This window comes from Bufo gargarizans, chromosome 4, assembly GCF_014858855.1.
Source record: "Bufo gargarizans isolate SCDJY-AF-19 chromosome 4, ASM1485885v1, whole genome shotgun sequence".
Lineage (NCBI taxonomy): Eukaryota > Metazoa > Chordata > Amphibia > Anura > Bufonidae > Bufo > Bufo gargarizans.
In genome coordinates this window covers 10,074,941-10,089,672 of record NC_058083.1, presented here as the reverse complement: position 1 = coordinate 10,089,672, position 14,732 = coordinate 10,074,941, and the positions used below count along the sequence as shown (strand labels likewise).

General features: G+C 47.6%; 1 protein-coding gene across 1 annotated transcript in view; it reads left to right on the top strand.

Moving 5' to 3' along the window:
• The first annotated feature begins 605 nt into the window (after positions 1-605).
• Positions 606-14,732, top strand: part of UBXN2A (UBX domain protein 2A) — a 35,476-nt gene continuing 21,349 nt past the window's right edge. Inside the window, exons 1-4 of the mRNA XM_044291992.1 lie at positions 606-702; positions 8,297-8,360; positions 9,936-10,056; positions 13,368-13,477. Coding sequence (XP_044147927.1) covers positions 8,317-8,360; positions 9,936-10,056; positions 13,368-13,477 — 275 coding nt within the window. The 5' untranslated portion in view covers positions 606-702; positions 8,297-8,316. The remainder of the gene's footprint in view (positions 703-8,296; positions 8,361-9,935; positions 10,057-13,367; positions 13,478-14,732) is intronic.

Here is a 14,732-nt window from a genome sequence, read left to right as displayed (position 1 = left end):
CAATGTGGGCATATTACTGGGGGGGCACAATGTGGGCATATTACGGGGGGGGCACAATGTGGGCATATTACGGGGGTGGCACAATGTGGGCATATTACTGGGGGCACAATGTGGGCATATTACTGGGGGCACAATGTGGGCATATTGGGGGGGGACACAATGTGGGCATATTACTGGGGGGGCACAATGTGGGCATATTACTGGGGGCACAATGTGGGCATATTACTGGGGGCACAATGTGGGCATACATACTGTGCGGTGGCATGAAAGGGGAGTGGGTGGGATTAGATGTATAGTTATTGTGTTTTGGGCGGAGTTGGAGGCGTGGCCTAGTGCGGGGAAAAAATCGTTTACAAACTTGCGAGGTCTGCTGCTGACTATTATTTCGAGGGCTGCATGCCAGCTATGCTGTGTGGCACGGTTATTTAGGAATCTTATGGCTCTATTATCATTTTTGAGGGTCATGGCACTGTCGTTTGGGTGCATTTCTGGGTTTGCTCCTAGGTGAAATGTATATTTTTCTCTCTCTCCCCCAACTCTCCTAGTGACGCTTCCCACAATTAACATGGCGGACGTACAATCACCGCCGCGTCTTCTCGCGAGAATTTAACCGGAACGCCTGACAGCCCATACGTCACTTCCGGTTTTTGCTAGCCGCAGCAAAATGGGCGAAGGTGCGGGCCGAGTGCTGCGGTGACTATGGTGAGTGCGCAGGGCGCGGGAGGGTGACTGTGGTACTTTGGGGGCGCTGTGGCCCAGTGCAAGGGTAGAGGGGGGATTGTAACACCAAGGTGATGTCCTACGGGTGAGTTCTGTGTGTGACGTCATTTACGCTGTAAAGGCTTTGGTGTTGTCATGTCATAACGTTCAGGAGGTGCTGGTATCCTCCATAGACTTACATTGGGGTGTGATATAAGTGGATGCTGAGTATGTGGGGGGGGGTCTGTGGATGCTTTGATGACGTCATAGCCATTGGAGGGGCGTGAACTGGGGATGTGACGGTCCATGTGGATGCTATAAAGGCTCTGTTCACACCAGACTTGTGGTTACTGTTTTATAAGAGAAGCCATCTGTGACAAGATGGGCACCAGCAGGACACGCGGGGGCCACATTGACTCATATTAGGGGCCGCCATTTGGCTGGCGCATTAATAATTCCACCTAATATGGCGCAGACACACAGGGGACAATGATGGTCTATGGTGTCGCATAAGAATCCAAGATGGATGCACTTTCGTGCACCTGTTGTGTCGCCGTGCGGCTCTGTAGACTATCATTACACAAATGTGTCGCCCTAGCCTGCGCCCGGTAGCAGCGGTGCAGGGTGAGCCGTCTTCCTCCGGACTGGATCCTGACCTGATGTTTTTCATGCATCATTTCTCCATTCAGGAAAAATCGGTGTGATTTTTCACGCACTGTTGCTAGGAGACTCTGGATGGAGACCCGATCTTTATATTATTTTCCCTTATCACATGGTTATAAGGGACACTAATAGCATTCTGAATACAGAATGCATAGTACAATCGGGCTGGAGGGGGTTAAAAAAATATAAAAAAATGTAACTCTCCTTAATCCGTTTGTTCGCGCAGCCCGGCATCTCTTCTGTCGTCTTTGCTGTGCAGGAGGAAAAGGACCTGTGGTGATGTCACTGCGCTCATCACATGATCCATCACCATTGTGATGACCCATGTGATGAGCGCAGTGATGTCATCAAAGGTCCTGAAGACAGAAGAGATGCCGGCTGTGCGAACAAGTGGATTAAGGCGAGTTAAATTATTTATATCTTTTTTTTTTTTTAACCCCTCCAGCGCTGTTTTACTATGCCTTCTGTATTCAGAATGCTATTATTTTCCCTTATAACCATGTTATAAGGGAAAATACAATCTACAGAACACCGATCCCAAACCTAAATTTCTGTGAAGTGTTGCGTGAAAAACGCAGAATATAGAGCATGCTGCGATTTTTCACATTTGCAGAACTGATGCGTGAAAAAAAAAACGCTCATGTACACCGACCTATTGAAATGACTGGCTCCAGATTCAGTGCAAGCGTAATGCGTTTGCATCAAGCATTGCACCCGCGCGGAAAACTCGCTCATGTGAAAGGGGCCTAAGAGTCTTCAGCGAGAGTCGGACCCCCCCTACTGATCTAATATTGACAGCCCATCCTCAGTCTAATATTATGAACCTGGAACCCCCCTTTAAAGGGGTTTTCCGAGACTTAAATACTGACCATGGGGGTCTGACACCTGGGACCCCCGCAGATCAGCTGTTCGGGAAGACATTGGCGCACACACTAGCGCTTCGCCCTTCTGGCAGCTTTCCCTAGGCCATGTTCCATCACAGCTCTGGTGCATAGAAGTGAATGGGGTTGGCACGATACCAAGCACAGCCACTATACAATGTACAGTGCTTGGTGAGCAGGGAGAATGCCTTGGCACTCGGGGGCGCTGGTGATCAGACCTCCACCGATCAGATACTAATCACCTATGAATCTCCGAAAACCCATTTAAATCCCCAGTGCAGCGTTCAGTACATCCTCAGGACGCGAGCTGTAAGACTAGAGGAAACACAATGGGGATGTATAAAGAGGAAAAAGTTTATTTTTTTTGTATTAACTTTATTAAGTTTATCACAGGAGTGCTATTGCCTTCTCAAACAGCTGATCGGCGAGGGTCCCGGGTATTGGACCCCCACCGATCAGATGCTGAAAAACCTGGTTTGAAAAACCTGTTAAATTACTTGTGACTGTGTTGGGTGCAGTGTCGGCTTGTCCGCGTGCTGGATCGGTCACGTGGCGTTCTGGTGATGACTCTCCTCTAGGCATGTGAGTCACTGCTCAGCGCCTCGGATGATGTATCTCAGCGGCCGCGTGTCATCAGGGTTTTTTATGCAGCTTTCAGCTGGTGTTTTTGCTCTTTAGTCTACAGTGAAATTTGAAGCACAATACGTACTCAGTGGATCCTGTATTAATTTTTTTTGCATTTTATACGCAGACAGGAAAACCGGAATCGTTTTGACGGAACACTTAATGCTGGATCCAGCACAAATACGCTGGATCCGGCATTAAGGCAAGTGTTCAGGATTTTTGGACGGAACTCAATACCGGAAAAGAAAAACGCTAATGTGAAAGTACCTTTAGAAAGCAGTTGGGCCTCTTTCACACGGGCGTCCCGGATTTGCTCTGGATACGTTGTGTGTGTGTATTGCGGAAAACCCGTGAGAGTGCGCACGTAATTTCAGTCAGTTTTGATTGCGTTGCGTTCAGTTTTTGTCACGCGGGTGCAATGCGTTTTGCATGCCCATGATAAAAAAAAACTGACTGTGGTATCCAGACCCGAACCCGGACTTCACTGAAGTTCGGGTTTGGGATCGGTGTTCTGTAGATTTCATTATTTTCCCTTATAACATGGGTATAAAAGAAAATAATAGCATTCTGAATACAGAAGTAATATGTGGCTTGACGGGTTAAAAAATTAACTCGCCTCATCCTCTTGTTTGCGCAGCCGGCAACGTCTTCGTTCTTCTTATTTGAGGATCTGCAAAAGGACCTTTGACGTGGTGAGCGCGGTGACGTCAGCGCAGGTCCTGGATCTTCTATCTTCATTCAGCAGGACCTGCGCTGACGTTCCCCTTTTAGGAAGTTTGTTGAAAGTGTTCTCCGGGGCTTTATGTAAATTCTGTTTCACCAGTACTTTTTCCGTTGCTCTGCCAATTCTGCTCTGATCACATGACCACCCAACCGGTTGCGCACTCTTCCCCCTAGGTCCCGTCCAGATGCATTCCTGCATCTTCTTATCGATCGGTGTAATGTACATGCAGCTGAACGGGAAGAGACAGGAGCACTTCTGGTCGAGACTACAGCGGAATAGCCCGCCTCCCGTCACATGTTCAGAGCCCAGAGCAAGGAATCGGTGGAGAGGTAAGTACCGCTGAAACAGAGAATTTACGAAAAGCCCTGGAGAACCCCTTCAACTCTTTAGGTTTCATAGGAGTTAAAGCAAAGTAGAGGTGAAATAAAAAGAAAATAATTATATATCAATTTTCTTTATTTTGATGCATTTTTCTGTAAAAGCAGGTATTAAAGGGATTCTGTCACCAGTTTTTTGCCCCTCCATTTAAAAATATGGTTATGTTCAGGGAGCTTTAGTGATTCCTAATGTGGTCTTATAACTGAAATCTGTAGGCTCATTTTGTCTAAAAAACATTATAACTAACCTGTCATTCATCCAAATAAGGTGCCCAAGGGGATGTGAATGTCTTTCAGATGCCACCCGCACCCGCCGCCGTTCGGGCCCTGCTCCTCCTTTTCTGACATCAGCGCAGCCTCAGAATCCTTTGTTACGCCTCCAGCTCTCCCTCACTCCCCCCTCCTTCTCTAACATCTCGCGCGTGCGCACAGGCTGGCGCCAGTGTTCAGGTCATCAGGAGGTTGAGCGAAGTGCCGGCGCATGCGCACTTCGCTCCATGAAGCCGAACGGAGAAGTCCGCACGGGCGAATCAGGCACAGGCCTGTGCACACGCGCGAGATGTTAGAGAAGAAGGAGGGGGGAGTGAGGGAGAGCCGGGGGCGTAACAAAGGATTCTGAGGCGGCGCTGATGTCAGAAAAGGAGGAGGAGGGCACGAACGGCGGCGGGTGCGGGTGGCATCTGGAAGACATGCACATCCCCTTGGGCACCTTAGTTGGATGAATGACAGGTTAGTTATAAAGTTTTTTAGACAAAATGAGCCTACAGATTTCAGTTATACGACCACATTAGGAATCGGTTAAGGACCCATGTTATAAGGGAAAATAATACAATCTTCAGAACATCAATCCCAAGCCCGAACTTCTGTGAAGAAGTTCGGGTTTGGGTACCAAACATGCGCGATTTTTCTCACGCGAGTGCAACGCATGACAATGTTTTGCACTCGCGCGGGAAAATCGCGCATTTTCCTGCAACGCACCCGGCTCTTATCTGGGCAAAAAAACTGACGCCCGTGTGAAAGAGGCCTTAGTGCTGGATCTGGCACTAATACACTTCAATGTAAATTAATGCCGGATCCGGCAAGTGTTCAGTATTTTGGGCCGGAGAGAAAACTGCAGCATGCTGTGGTATTTTCTCCGGCCAAAAAATGGAAGGGTACTTTACTTTCACACTAGTGGTGTTTGAATCCGGCGGGCAATTCCGTCGCCGGAACTGCCTGCCGGATCCGGAAAAAAACGTGTGAAAACGGATTACATCTGAATCCTGATCAGGATTCTGATCACAATAAAAAAAAAAAAAATTAATGCATTGGAAAAAACGGATCCGGCTTGACAGAACACACGGCGCCGGGTCTGGAATTAATGCAAGTCAAAAAAAATATAACCTGTCCTATTCTTGTCCGTTTTGCGGACAGGAATAGGCAGTTATAGTAATGGCTGTCTGCGACGTTCCGCAAATTGTGGAACGCACACTGACGCCATCCGTGTTTTGCGGATCTGCAATTTGCGCACCGCAAAACACACCACTGTTCTGTGCATGAGGCCTAACCATGACTCTTCTCAGGTGGCCGGGACTCTTTTTCCAGGCCCAGTCTGCAATGATTGTGATGTTGTTTCTCGGCAACCATTTAGGGTACTTTCACACTTGCGCTTTTCTTTTCCGGGATAGAGTTCCGTCACAGGGGCTCTATACCGGAAAAGTACTGATCCATCATATCCCCATGCATTCTGAATAGAGAGTAATCCGTTCAGGATGTCTTCAGTTGAGTCATGCTACAGTTTTATCTCCAGCCCAAAAAAAAAGAAGACTTGCCTGAATGCTGATCCGGCATTTTTTTCCATAGGAATGGATTAGTGCCGGATCCGTCCTTCCGGTCTGCACATGCGCAGACCGAAAAAAATGTAAAGGAAATAAATGCCAGATCAGTTTTGCCGGATGACACCGGAAAGACGGTTCCGGCATTTCAATGCTTTTTTCTGACTGATCAGTCTTACTAATGCCATCAGTTGGCATACGTTTTGCCGGATCACTCTGCCGCAAGTGTGAAAGTACTTTTATCATATAAATGACAGACTGCTGAAATCTACTCTCCTGTCTGTACTGTATGGGCAGTATAAAGGTGATGACAGGTTCCCTTTAAGAGATGATACAGAGTCTTATAATCACCTCTGCTACTCATTTATGTAAAGTTTGTTGTAACCATTTAAATGCCAGATTGTCCCCTGGGGGGATAGAGCAGGATTTTTGCTGCTCCTGATTTTAAAGGGGTTCCCTGGTATTAATAGCAGTAGATCTGATCCCTACGACTCCCACTGCTCGGCTCCAAAATAAGCCATCCAAAGTCTCTGAAGATTGCCTTTGTGTCTGGAACATGGCGTATCCTTATATTTCTATAGAATTGGCACTTTATCGGCAGGGTAGTCTAGTTCTGGGTCATTATCTAGGACGGTGTATGCAGCGGCCGGGTGTATATATAGATGTACCGTGTAATCTCCGTGACTCATGGCCCTTAACTCAGCATTTTCCTGCCGCCTGTCGCTGGCGTATGATGGTCACATGACCTGTGCTGCCATCTGGAAGCCGTGTAACCCTGTAAATGCCTGGCTATAACAGAATATATCGAGGTGTTAAATAAGGACTGTCCCTTTTCCTGTCTGGTTTAGTAACTACTTGCTTTCCCCATGTAGTAATTCTGGGGCATCTATTCTTATGTCTCTATGTTGTGCAATCCCTTTATTATTCCTACTAGAAGTTATGAATAAATGACTTGCAGGTTTGCAGTGAAGGTCTAGTTGGGGGCGTGTCCCTGCGCAGTCTGACACTATCCAATCAGTGCTGCCAGTGTCAGACTGCGCAGGGACACGCCCCCAACTAGACCTTTAGGCCCCCTGCACACGATCAGGATTGCGTGCGGATTTTCCGCGCGGATTTGCGTGCGGAAAATCCGCACCGTAGGTCATGTACATTGTATTCTATGAGAATTTGAAATTCTCAATGCACACGATGCGGATTTTTTCCGTGCGGATTTTGACCTGCGGTGCGGATTTTAAAATCCGCGACATGTCAATAAAATTTTTTTTTCCTGACTGGATTTTCTTAAGTCACTTAGTGAAATCCGCATGCAGAAAATCCGCACCAATTAATGCGGATTGACCGCACGGATTTGCCTGTGAACACCTGCGGATTTCAGTGCGGATTCTCCGCACATGAATCCTGAACGTGTGCATGTAGCCTCACTGCAAACCTGCAATTCATTTATTCATAACTTCTACTAGGAATAATAAAGGGATTGCACAACATGGAGACATAAGAATAGATGCCCCAGAATTATTACATGGGGAAAGGAGTTCATTTTCTCACCACTAGAGGGCAGATAAGGATTTGGCTCTTATGGACCTCAGTTACTGCGGTCAGTAGTGACTGTGGTATTTGTTAAATTGCCGAGATCGACAAATTGTCGTATGATACAGCTGGCACCTGCAAGTGATGGAACAGCTTTTTAGCCCACTCAGTCATTGCACTGTAATAGTACATCGCTGAGGCTTAAAGGGGTTGTACAGGTTTGAGTGTGGGCTTTCAAACCACCAGCTACTAGGCAGACCGGTGAAGAGAAGCCTATTTTCCTGCTTCCCGGCCTCTGCTGCTCTGTTCATGTCCTTGGATGTAACCTTCTGGTTTGATGCTGCTGCAGCCAATCACTGGCCACAGAGGTGACCTGCTCCCCCTTGCTTTATGACAAAAGGTCACGCGACGATAGTGGTGGCGGTCACTGTTGCAGCCAGCAATACTTATGCGATGAACTATTACAGCGCTGTGGATTAAGGGGTTAAAGCAGTTGGTGAATGATTGGCTCTGAGCTGTGGTAGCCCCACCAGTCACACATTGATCGCCATCAATTAGTATTCCAGGAAAATGGTGCGCTCGTGTCTTCTTCCTGCTGTGTGCATTTAAGGAACCTAAAATGATGTACGGTGTATATATCAAACAGTATGGCGTATATCTGTATATAGCTCAGGTGGTGGTCTGCTACCTGACACAAGGAGATGGCGGCATACTGTTTTATAATAGATTTTAATGGATAAATCTGTCTGCAGTGAGCTCCCCCTAGTGGTGGCTGCAAGAAATGTATAATTTCACTAATAGAATGGGTTTGGGGCTGGTTTACAGAGGTGGATAATTACTGTGCCTTACAAAGCGCAACACAGCAATAAACGTTTCAGCCCTGACCTTCTCCGCAGTAATAGATTGTTCGCTCTTGGGAGGCAGCTGGTTCTCTAGGCAGCGCTGAGAATAATCAGTACAACTCATTCCAGTTTTTCTCATGCGCAGGAGGATGAAGAGGTGCGAAGATGAGGGAAGCTGACAAGACGGACACAATGAAGCCTCAAGACCGGTATGGAGAGATTCTTCATAGGATTTCGCTTCTGTATTAGGAGAACTGGGGATTATGTAAGGAGGGCATTAAAGGGGTTGTCTCGTGCAAACGGATACCATTTGTAGACTGATGCGGATCCATCTCACAAATGTAATGCAATACCGGATCCGTCTCTCCGGTTGTCATCCGGAAAAACGCATCCGGTATTTATCTTTTTCACACTTCTAAAGGTCTGCGCATGCGCAGACCACAAAACCAGGTCCGTTTTTCCAGAACACTTAGGGCTGGATCCGGCATTAATGCATTTCAATGTAAAATAATGCTGCATCTGGCATTCCAGCAAGTGCTCCGGAATTTTGGACTGAGAAAATACCGCAGAATGCTGCAGTATTTTCTCCATCCAAAAAAACGTACAGCAACTGAACTGAAGACATCTGATGCGTACTGAATGGATTGCTCTCCATTCAGAATGCATGGGGATAAAACTGATCATTTTTTTTCTGGTATTGAGCCCCTAAGACAGAACTCAATACCGGAAAATGAAAAACGCTACTGTGAAAGTACCCTAAATGGAGTAGTGGCCGTGCTTGAACAGTGGCTCTACATGCATTAGAATGTGACTTAGAAAATTACCATGCGCGCTCACCTGGCTACTTTCGTCTGTCCCATAGAAATGAATGGTGAGCACGCCGTGCAAGTGCAGTGTGCTCTTCACTTTTGGGGGCCCGTTCTGGAGATAGGAGCGGGTCCCAGAGGTGGGTTCCACACCTGCCTGACTTTCATATGCAATCAGTCTGAGAAGACACCACCCCTTTAATTCTGGGCAACTTACTATACAATTCTGAGGATGCTTCACTTCATGGAGAGTTAGGGGATTCTCCTGACTTGATGCGACCACATAATCTGATGCGGTGATTGGACTCTTACTACCAGCCCATGCACAGCTTTGTTAAAGGGGGTTTTCAATGAATTGAAGTTCTTCCTCACAGAAAAAAAGTTCATTGTAGGTGCTGATTCCGTGTGGAAATTACCACATCGCCCCCCCTAGCGAACAGTGCCGTGTCTTGCTGGGATCTGTAAAATGTTTCTCCTCTATGTATTCCTGAATCTAGCAGCCATCATCCTTCAAGGGGTTCTCCAGGGATAAGCCATCGTCCTTCAAGGGGTTCCAGTAATAAATATAATTTTTTCTTTTAAAAAGAAAGAAAAATACTCTGGTCCCTGCCGGTCTCCACTTCCTGCCATGGCTTGACGGGCCAGAAATGGCAGGAACGTCCGCTCAGTCAGTTGCTGGCTGAAGTGGGTCACCGCTAAGGCCAGTAATCTGAGGCAGCTGTCCCTGGTATTTTCAGTGTATCGGGCCAGGATGGGAAGTGGAAAGCAGCAGGAGCAGAGGCAGGGGATCGGTTTAGGCAACGCTGCTTTATAACAAAAAACACTCAGTGGAAGAGCACTTTAAGATAAGCACATGTACTGATCACTCACCAAACAGACACTGTTGGGTACAGCCCGGTTGCATGATCTATCTATTGACTAAGGGGTAGGTGACAGTTGTTGGTCTTGCTTGTCTGAATCCGTGTACTATAATTTCAGGGTCTTCGGGATGGTGGGGAGGAGGAGGAGCAGCGAGAGGAAGCGGTGTGACTCTTTTGTGAACAGCTTATTTGAAGAAGCCGAAGATGCAGGCGTCCCTAATGCTTCACCGGAAGATGAGGTGCGTCATGTATCATTGTGGTAATGTCCATTTCTCGCTCGTATCATTGGGAGACACAGAAGACCATGGATATAGCTGTTGCTACTAGGAGGCGACACTAAGCAAAAAAGTGTTAGCTCCTCCTCCTCTCAGCTATATCCCTCCTGCAGACACTGAGCTAATTCGTGTTAGCTTAGTGTCCGTAGGAGGCAGACATGTCCGTCCCCCCCCCCCCCCCCCCTTCCCCAAGTCCTGGGCTCTAACCACCTGTTTTCCCCACACTTGATGGGGGAGACCAGTGGGTCCTCAAGCCGCTGCTTGTTCCCCACCTCTGGAAGACTAGGAGGAACAGTGGATCTCAAATCCGCAGTTACCCGCCAGCAACAGTGTCACCTTGTCTCCTACTTCTAGAAGTTCCCCCCCCCCCCCCCCCCCCCCCCAAGGGGCAGCACACTGAGGAAGGTGACACTGCTGGAATCGGGGTGGGCAGAAAACGTCTAGGTAAATATATTACCTACCCTTCCCTGCTGCCCCCCCTTTGCATGAGACCACCCTTCTCCTTCTTTTACTGGGTTCTAGGGGTTAATCTTCCCTGCTGGGTCCCCTTCTCTTGTGTTCGAGAATTTTTTTTTTTTCTTCAGAACCTTGGCCCTGTTCTTGTAGCCCGTGATTCTCTGGCCCTGGGTCCACTCTCCCATCCCCTTCACCTTCCTCCAGGCCCTGCGGTCGCATGCCTCCGGTGCAGCCGCTGCTTCTCCTCTGGGCATCGGTACGCCTATTCCCAGCCTCCTCTGTTTTGGGGGGCACTCCTGCTTCCTCCCAGCACCGCTCTCCCAGCTGGAAGCGCTTCCGGTCGGCCTGTCTGTACGCGAGGCCCCGTCTCTGCGGCCTACTAGATTACGTTCTTCCAGAGTGTTTCAGGGGTGGGGATTGTGCTCTCTGAGTGCGAAACTTTCCCACTGAGCGCCATCCCCAACCTACTGTTTAACCCCTTTCTTGCCTCGGAGCTCCTGTGGCTGGGGTAAAAATGAAGTGTTCTTCTCTGGCAGCCTGGTATGCAGGTCAGGGTTGTTGCCTTCTGGCACCCCTACTTTATTTCCAGGTTTCCAGGTTTTACCGGCTAAGGGTACTTTCACAGTAGAGTTTTTTTCTTTTTTGGCACTGAGTTCTGTCAAACAGGCTCAATGCCGGAAAGGAACTGATCAGTTATATCCCCATGCATTCTGAATGGAGAGCAATCCGTTTAGGATGCATCAGGATGTCTTCAGTTCAGTAATTTTGACTGATCAGGCAAAAGAGAAAACTGCAGCATGCTACGGTTTTATCTCCGGCCCAAAAAAACAAAACGGAAGACTTGCCTGAATGCCAGGTCCGGCAATTTTTTCCATAGGAAATGGAATGTATTAGTAATAAAAATGACAACAACCATAGACCATTTTTAAAAATGAATAGCAGCAGTGCAGGCAAAGCGCTGGGACAAGCAGCTCGTCCACCAAACCCAGGATATAGAAAATCCAGATGAAAGGGAAAATTCAAAAAATTTCAAATGCCAGACTAGCAGACAGTATTGAACTATACCCAATGCCCCTTGAGAAAACTGAGCGAAACGTGCGTCGGGGTGCACTCCCTGCCGGACCTGGGTCTGATCCATTTGAGCCTCCATATAAACTTTAGGTAATTTTATCTTATCTGCTATGTTTTTTTCCTCCATTCTGTTAGTGGGCCTTCTAGCGGTGCTTTATATTTAGCCCTCCTGTTGGCCCATTATGGTGATGCTTGCACATGTTCAGTGATTAATTTGGGGAGGAGGCTTTCATATGCATTGGGTAGAGTTCAATACTGTCTGCTAGTCTGGCATTTGACATTTCTTTGAATTTTCCCTTTCATCTGGATTTTCTATATCCTGGGTTTGGTGGACAAGCTGCTTGTCCTAGCGCTTTGCCTGCACTGCTACTATTCATTTTTTAAATTGTCTATGGTTGTTGAAATTTTTATTAACTAATACATTCCTATGGAAAAAATTGCCGGACCTGGCATTCAGGCAAGTCTTCTGTGTGTTTTTGATTGTACGTGTGTCTTCTGTCTAATTGGTTGTGGTATTACATTTTGGCACACTAAGTTCATCCTTTTGGATGATTTAGTAGGTTGTAGGAATGTATTAGTGCCAGATCCGGCATTCAAAATACTGGAATGCCGGATCCGTCCTTCCGGTCTGCGCATGTGCAGACCGAAAAAAGGTGAAAATAAATAAATACCGGATCAGTTTTGCTGGATGACACCAGCAAGACGGATCCGGCATTTCAATGCATTTTTCTGACTGATCAGGCATTTTTAAGACTGATCAGGATCCTGATCAGTCTTACAAATGCCATTAGGGCTCTTTCACACCTGCGTTCTTTTCTTCCGGCATAGAGTTCCGTCGTCGGGGCTCTATGCCTGAAGAATCCTGATCAGTTTTATCCTAATGCATGCGCTTTTTGCTCCGGCCAAAAATCCTGAAGACTTGCCGCAAGGCCATTGAAAGGCATTGATCCGGCCTTAAGCTAAACGTCGTTTTCGGCGCATTGCCGGATCCGACGTTTAGCTTTTTCTGAATGGTTACCATGGCTGCCGGGACGCTAAAGTCCTGGCAGCCATGGTAAAGTGTAGTGGGGAGCGGGGGAGCAGCATCTTCACCGTCCGTGCGGCTCCCGGGGCGCTCCAGAGTGACGTCAAGTGCATGGATCACGTGATCGCATGGCACGTCATCCATGCGCATGGGGCGCTCTGACGTCATTCTGGAGCGCCCCGGGAGCCGCGCGGACTGTAAGTATACCGCTTCCCCGCTCCTACTATGGCAACCAGGACTTTAATAGCGTCCTGGCTGCCATAGTAACACTGAAAGCATTTCGAAGACGGATCCGTCTTCAAATGCTTTCAGTTCACTTGCGTTTATCCGGATCCGGCGTGTAATTCTGGCAAGTGGAGTACACGCCGGATCCGGACAACGCAAGTGTGAAAGAGGCCTTAGTTGGCATACGTTTTGCCGGAACTGCTTGCCAGATCACTCTGCCGCAAGTGTGAAAGTAGCCTAAGCACAAAAAATCCTATTGCTGATCAGCTGCACTGAATTGTGGGATATATATGTATAAGGTGACTTCACACATGACAGATTTGTTGCAGATAATTCACGTTGTTTGCATGAGGCCTTATTGTAATGCAGTCTGCAAGGAGCAAAACATTCGCCCCGGGTTATTCTGTACTGAAATCAAAATGGGCTGCCATCAGTGTGGATCTAATCTTTAAGGGGATATTTGCAGCCATGCATTTACAGTGTTGTCTTCATTTTGCAGACGGAGGTTGTAATAAAGATGTGGAAGAACGGGTTTACAATCAACGACGGCCAACTCAGGGATTATACAGATGCTGCAAATCGTCAGTTCATGGACTCCATGCGGAAGCGGTAAGTGCAGCTTAGTGCACTGCAGGTGTCAGATCACAAACCATACCAAAGGGGTTCAACTCAAGTAAAGCTTAACCCCTTAATGACCGCCGGTTCCTGTTTTTACGGCGTTCATTAATGGGCTTTATTCTAGGCTGCTTCCTTTTTACGGTGGCAGAGGTCTCTGCTCTCACATGGGAGTCAGACTCCTGCTGTAACAGCCCACACTGAGCATCTATGAGGTCTAGTGGGAGGAAGCTCCCTCTGTCAGGCATTGGCATCCCTGCAAATAAAATTGCGGGGGCGCCAATGTATGTGCACGGCAGCCGAACACCTAAAGAAGGCCCCCTCTCTGGCGCACCCTGATGGTGACTGTCATTATAGCACTGACTGTATAACACATTGTACTGTATAACAAGTACAATGCATTATAGAAGTGGTCAAGAGTTTCCTTGTGGGACTAATAAGTGGTAAATAGAAAGAAAGCTGCCAATTTTCAGTACTTTTCAAAGGAAAAGCAGCTCTATAGAAAGAAATATAAAAAAGTATGGGTCTTGGGATGCAGCGATAAAAAAACAAAACAATTTATTGTGCAAAATTTAGTTAAACCTTAAAAAAAAAAATGAAAAACTATGCATATTTGGTATCGCTGTATTCGTACTAATCCAGATCATAAAGTTATCTTGTAATCTATGCCACACAAAATGTATCGCTTACAAACGCAGTGGTGGCAGAATCACTTTCTTGCTGGTAGCAGCCGCATCCTCCTTTTCATAAAGACTCCCCCTCCTCATGTTGATAGGGCCAGCGAGCGCGCTCGTCCTCTGGCTAGCCGTGTCTGCGTTCAAAATCTGGCGCCTGTGTCGTACCGGTCTTCAGTCGGCACAGGTGGACTGAGAGGCGGACGCTCACTCGGCCGCTCCTTCCTCAGTGCGCCGGGTGTAGATGTGACGTCATCGGCGCAGGCGTATTAAGGATGGAGCGGCCGAGCGAGCGTCCTCCTCTCAGTGCGCCGACTGAAGACGGGTACGGCGCAGGCGCCAGACTTTGAACGCAGACAGGGCCAGCCAGAAGACGAGCGCGTTCGCTGGCCCTGTCGATCAACATGAGGAAGGGGGGGGCTTTATGAAAGGAGGCTGCGGCTTCTACCAGCAAGTAGCCGCTCTACTTGCTGGTAGAGAGGTAATTTACATATTATGAAAGTAAGTTTTTTTTAAGAAACTGCTGAACGAAAATGAGTAAGAGCACTATATAGTGATATATCGCAGTATAAGGA